At 39.6% G+C, this 6,814-nt stretch overlaps 1 protein-coding gene across 1 annotated transcript; it reads left to right on the forward strand.

Annotated features, from left to right (window-relative positions):
* Positions 1-5,398: 5,398 nt before the first annotated feature.
* Positions 5,399-6,373, forward strand: LOC114583048 (olfactory receptor 14A16-like). Its single transcript, XM_028704395.2, has one exon. It carries the CDS (start codon positions 5,399-5,401, stop codon positions 6,371-6,373), a length of 975 nt encoding a protein of 324 aa, XP_028560228.2.
* The last annotated feature ends 441 nt before the right edge of the window (positions 6,374-6,814 follow it).

Here is a 6,814-nt window from a genome sequence, read left to right on the forward strand (position 1 = left end):
ATTCCAATCCAGCAAAACTAGTGACTTCCCGCTCACCCAACATCAATGTTTATAACTCAGATTACATACAATTGCATTTTAAGGTTTCGTCTTATCTAATTTAATTCCCTCTAACATGTTTGTACATATATTCAGCTGTTTTATTACACTTCAGTGCCATCAATTCTGCCATCTCTGCATATTCCAAGATTTTCATCAACCATTCTTCCTTCATTTCATTTCTGCTGCTATAGTCACATATATAAATATCATTGAGGGATTCCTTGGGATTTCATTGTCTAATATCCCTAACAGAAAGGATTCCTGCCCCCCCCCCCTTAATTTCATTATGTCCCCAAAAGCCTTTGAAATGGCAACAGACTTCCTAACTCCAAATGTGCAGGGAGGATCAGATGAACACATTGCAAACTGACGGGAAAAATTGGAGTCACCATTAACCTGTAGAGGTACTCTGCTGCACAGGAACACTGAGGATTGCATTTTGCTTAAATTTATGACTTAGAAACCAGGAAGATAAGACTCCCTATGCCCAGCATTTCAGAAGTTCTCATCTTCATCCCAGCTTTATCCCACAGAAGCAGCAGAATAAATTGCATATTTCAAAAAACCATTTTCTCTTTAGTTTTGTTTATTGGCTGACAGCTCAAAGGAGAAACAGAAGGGCAGTGATAAACACACAATCTGTATACAATCTTCATCCTCTGAATCTTGCCTGTCTGCAGAATAAGGCATAACCTTTCCTCTACCATCTACTGGTTATGTTCATCCCTTAACATTCCAGGGAGCTAGGATCACTTTCATCTCTATATTAGAGAGGATGGATGTATCAGTGATTGGTTGTGGCCTGCACTTGCTGACTTTGCAACAGACTGTCTAAAGTTGAACATATCTTTCTTGAATAAACAAATCTTTGGTTATTTCTAGGTGTGAGTTCTTTAGTGGATACAAGGGTTTACAATAAACAAAATAAGGCACATTTATGTCTCTACTCAAAATTCCTTGCAGAACTACTCATGTAGAGTTGACATGCAGGTGGGACTTGCTTTGATAGTTTCATTCTCACTTTAACCTATTATAGGCTCAGGTAGCTCCTTTTGTGATTCAAGGACCCGCCACCCACTTGAGGATGATCCGACGAAAACCAGCAATGCAATGAAGGGGGAATGCTGCTGTGGCGGCATTTGAGCAGCTAAACCCCGCCCCCAAGCATCTACCTGATTGGTTGGCTGCCAGGGGGCATGGCGTGGCAGCTGGGACAGCTAGGCAGGGGCCAGAACGCCCCCTGCCAACGCGGGAAATGGCTCCTGCTCACAACTCCTCCCCTCTGTAAGAAGGAGAGGCTTTACAAAAAGGTTTATAAAATGTGAAGAAACTCCATCTGGGTGCAGTGCAAAAGCATCAGGAACATTCAGACATACAGTTACTACCTATCCCACAAGTGCTGGTTTTAAGAGGCACTCTTTGCCAATGAGTGGTATTCCTCATGGTCATGATCACACCTGCCCAAAGCCAGAATTTCCAGCCTGAGTTAGACACCAGCCAGCAGCAGAGAGGCTCGGATTTCTCTAAGGCAGAGGAGAGCTGGCACCTGCCGACTCCCCCTCCTCTTGTTGAAACTAAAAGGAATGCAGATAAGAAAGTAGCTAGAAGCAGGCTGGAACAAGCCAAAGCTCTCAGGCAGGCACAAAGAGCAAGAGAGAGAGCTTTTCTTCACCAGAAGAGGAGTTGGTTGACACACTGAGCCCAAGAAGCTGATGAATGGGAAGGGTTTTAGACAGAAAACAAACCAAGAAACACAAGGTTCATATATTCTGCAGACACTGGAAGCATTCCTCAGAAGGGTCAACTTGGGTGTACTAATGGACTCTCGGTGAGAGGGCCCTGAGGATAATTGCTTTGTTTGCAATAAATCTTCAAGTTAATTACTCTGGTGTACTGTGTTATTAAGTCAGCTGCCTGGACTCATTACACTCATTATTAACATTGATAGTTAGAGCTATCCATGTCAGAAGAATTTCATACAGATGGGTATATCTGATATAGCTGTTGTGGAATGATTAGTTCCCTTCATAGTTTTGATATTATTATGATAACCAAAACAAACAAATTAGCAAAACTAAACAAAATGCAGTATTGTTTCTATACAGCCCTAATGCTGAGATGTGTTGAATTCCTGTGAGAGGAAATCTCTAGAAAGACAGGAGAATTATTAATAAGTGTCTTCCCCATGTTGATTCATGATTATTGTCATCATAAATCCAACTGCTGGAGGATTGCTATAAAATTGCAGGTATGGGTGGAGAAATATGCAGCCATTTAATTTCACTGGAGAAGCATACTGGAGAGAACCCTATGAAGAAGAAAAAAGTAAGATACCATTCTATATTTTTCAATTGCACTTACAATGAAAGTAATGTATTGGTCATCCTTCCTTTCTTCTTTCTCCCTAATTGTCATATTCTCTCCTACACAGATAGTCACTCTCTCCAGCAACTATCTACCTTTGTTCACAAATCTTGCATAACACAAAGTACCTCAGCATGTGTTGCATCTATTTTCTGGATATTTTCAGATACTTTCACACTAGGAAGTGAAGTGTAACTTGGATTACATGAATTTGCTATATTTTTTTAACACAGTGGTCTACAGTTGGCAACAGTAAAGTGGATGAAAAATAATAATAATTATAACAATCCTAAATAAAATAGAGGCTTGCTGGGATTTTACCAAGTATCTGTGCTTGATTAGAAATTAAGAGAAATTGTGATATGCATGACTGACATCAGCTTGGCAGCAGGCTCCCCTCCCCACATACTCCCAGAACCAGGAGAGGGGGAGCAAAGGCAGGCCACATGCAGGTGCAGCCTCCAATTGTTTTCAAAAAGCCCTGGAGAGAAGAAGACACAGACAGCTGTGGGGAGGCACGAACTTTCAGTGTGGGCAACAGATTTCATGTAGTCAGAACTACTGATTTCATGGAGTCAGTCATGAGCTGCTGCGGTCATTAGGCATGAAACTCAGATCTGTCTCACTAATAAAGAGATAACGCCAGCTTGAACTGTGTGATTTATTGACCAGCTTGCCTTGTGACCCAAGGCTTTATGTGGTGCTGCTCATCATTAACACTGGCATTTAGAGGTTTCCATGCCAGAAGAATTGCATGCAAATGAGTACATTTGCGAAAACTGTGGTGGAATGATTAGTTCCCCTCTTAGTTTTGTTATTCTCATGCTACCCTAAACAAACAGGCTTCCCTAATCAAATTAGCAAAACTGACCAAAATATATTATTGTTTCTGTACAACCCTAATGCTGAGATGTGTTGAATTCCCATGAGAACTAATCTCTAGGAAGACAGAAGATATATTAATAAATTTCTTTCCCATGTTGATAAATGTTTATTGTCCTATTAGATACCCATGTAAGTGGATTCTTATAAAATAGCACGTTTGGCTGGAGTGGCATTTAGTCATTTAATTGCACTGGAGAAGTAAAAGAATATGAAGAAAAATAGTAAGATACTTTCTTTGAATTTTCTGAATGAAAGAAATGAACTGGTCACCCTCCCTTCGTCATCTCTGTCATATTCTCTCCTGCACCAATAGTCACTCTCTACCTCTGTTCATGAATCTGGCATAATACAAGGTACATCAACATGTGTTGCATCTATTTTCTGGATATTTTCAGATGTTTTCATACTAGGAAGTGAACTGCAACTTTAATTGAATTAATTTGCTGTAGATTTCTAACTCAGAGGTCTACAGTCGGCAATGGGACTAGTCACTGATATTGAATGTAAATTCACATTTAAATTGAATATCCATTTTTCTCTTCTGGGAAAATATCTGAGGAGTTTTAAAAACAGGATTTTTAAATTATTATTTCTTAAAACCCTGGTGATGTTGAGCCCTGTCAAATAATTAGGGTAAAGGCTTTGTATATCCTGGGCAAATATTGACTGAAATAATACTGTGACTAACTGGATGATTTTGTGGCAATTGTGGTGCAGCTTCACATTATACTCTGTGAAGCCTAAATTCCTATTTTTCTTTAGGACTTTCTTTTCATTTCGTCCTAGCTGATGTTTATATGATGTGTATTTTACTATATTTTCTCTCTCTCACTTTTGAATTGTAACTGACACACTATTTTTTTCTTTGGACTGGTTACAAGTCCAAACTTCGCTCTGCCCATATCACCTGTCATATTTCTACCACTGTTCATCTGCAGCCATTTCTTGGACACCAATTTCTTTTCTATTCTTTCAAAATCTTCCATCCAGTGGAAAGGAGGCAACCATTGTCACATAGGAAAGTGCCTCATGCTGAGTCAGACCATTGATACCTCTACCTCAGCATTGCCAGTGGTGGAGCATCCATGTTGTATACTGAAGATCCCAAGCATCTTCAGCTAGGGCAGGTGGGAAATAATGTCTGAATGTCTTTCATTGTAGTCAAAACTGAGCTACACGGACCACTGGTTTTGACCCAGTATAAACTGGCTACCTATGTTGTTATGTACACCAGCCTCCCTGAACCTGCTGCCCTCCTTAGGTTTTGGACTACAATTCCTTTGACCCAGGCAGCACAGCCAGTGCTTACGAAGTTCTAGTCCAAAATATCTGAAGGGCACCAGGCTGGGGAAAGGTGGGCTACCCTGATTGGCAGCAGCTCCACAGGATGTCAGGCAGTGGTCTTTCTTAGTCCTCCTTGGAGATCCCAGATGCTGACCTGTGGAAACATGTGCTCTTTCCCTAAGCTGGGACCTTTCCCATTAAATTAGAAGCTTACTGTAGTTTTACCAAGCATCTGACCCTGATGAGAAATCAAGAGAAACAAAGGAATAGTAAAAGCCCTCCTTAGTAATTAGCCGGATGGTAAAGATGATGACTTTTGACTGTGATGAGTAAACTCATGTCAGATTCACACTGTCATCATGGTTTCTAATAAATTATGAAATGGCCTTTTGCCTTCTAAAATTGAGCTATGGCATTATATTAGGGGGGACAGAATATCAGGCTAGTATTGACTGGAATTTCACAACATTATTGTGCATGTATCTGATCCACATTCAAAAGATTCAGTCAGCAGAAAGTGGGATATTTGGCACCTAACTCCTTTAAATAGTCAAGCTCTTAAGGGAAATAGTGAATCAGTGGTATGAACAAACAATAATGACCTTGCAAATATAATTACATTGCTAATAATAATAGCACTAGTATTCACAGCCATCATCATCATTTGCGGGCTCATCCCCCCCCCCAAAAAAAATAATAATTACTGACTCCTTCAGAACGTTGCTGCCTGCTACAATAACTAAACACCATCATCAGCAACAAAAACTTAAATGAGAGGGGTAACCGTCTCAACAGCGGTATTTCTGCTTCCTTCCATAGCAACATGAATGTGAAGAAGCAGAGCATGGATAATCAATCATCTTTTTCAGAATTTCTCCTCCTAGAATTCTCAGAAGTTCGGGAACTGCAAATTCTACATTCCATTATATTCCTGGTATTGTACTTGGCAACTGTCACAGGGAATCTTCTCATCATCTCTGCAGTAGCCTTTGACCACCACCTGCACACCCCTATGTACTTCTTCCTGATGAACTTGGCCATGCAGGACCTGGGACAAGTTTCAGTCATTAATCCCAAATCCATGCTCAATTCCCTCATGAATACCAGGTACATTTCCTACTCTGGGTGTGTTGCACAAGTACTATTGTTTATGTCATTTATGGCATCTGATTTCTTTCTTCTCACAGTCATGGCATATGATCGGTATGTTGCCATTTGCAAACCATTGCAGTATGGGGTGCTGATGAATAGGCAAGCCTATATTCAAATGATTAGCAGTGTATGGATCAGCAGCATTTTCTATGGAGTGTTACACACGGGAGGAACCTTTGCATCCCCCTTTTGTTCCAATGAAGTCAATCAATTTTTTTGTGAAATCCCGCAGTTACTTAAGCTGGCCTGCACTGATTTGTATCTAATGGAAATAGGAGTTCTTGTGTTAAGCGGTGTCATTGGAGTTGGCTGTTTTATCTTCATCATCATAACCTATGTGTACATCTTCAATGCCGTGCTGAAAATCCCCTCAACTGAAGGAAGGCGAAAGGCTTTCTCAACCTGCCTTCCCCATCTCATAGTTTATGCCCTATTTGTATTTACTGGATACTTTGCGTACTTCAAGCCTACCTCTAATACCTCACCATATCTAGATTTGGCATTTACAGTGATGTATTCCATGGTTCCACCCTTGATGAATCCAGTAATCTATAGCATGAGAAATAAGGAGATTAAAAATGCTCTATCAAAGCTACTGCGTTTGCCTCACTCCTCTATGAAAAACTTTTCCAGTCTTATTTTATGAAGGATAATATCTGTATAGAGTATAACACTAATTATAGAAAACCTGAAATTCTATGAGGAAACTTTGAAGCAGCTAAATAGATTTAGCTTTGTTTTCTCAATTGATCTAGAAGGGGTACATTGCTTATATTGCAAATTGTGAAAATTGGTGTAGTGGTTAAAATATCCGTCTTCGCCCTGCAGCCCTCTGCATGATTTTTTTTATGATCTTTATTGGTTTTACAGATTTTACAAATTTCACCATCATAATACATAATACATACCTTATTCCTTTTAACCTTAATACTTTAACTCTAAACAAGTTTGTACTTCCTTCCTTCCTTCTAGGTTTCTCTATATTTTCTGTATATTTACACATTTGTCATGTTTACATTCTATGTGTACTTAATACTATGGAATATTACTATTCAAAATTTAATTAAATATACATCCTTCAATTGTT

The sequence above is a fragment of the Podarcis muralis genome, chromosome 13, assembly GCF_964188315.1.
Source record: "Podarcis muralis chromosome 13, rPodMur119.hap1.1, whole genome shotgun sequence".
Lineage (NCBI taxonomy): Eukaryota > Metazoa > Chordata > Lepidosauria > Squamata > Lacertidae > Podarcis > Podarcis muralis.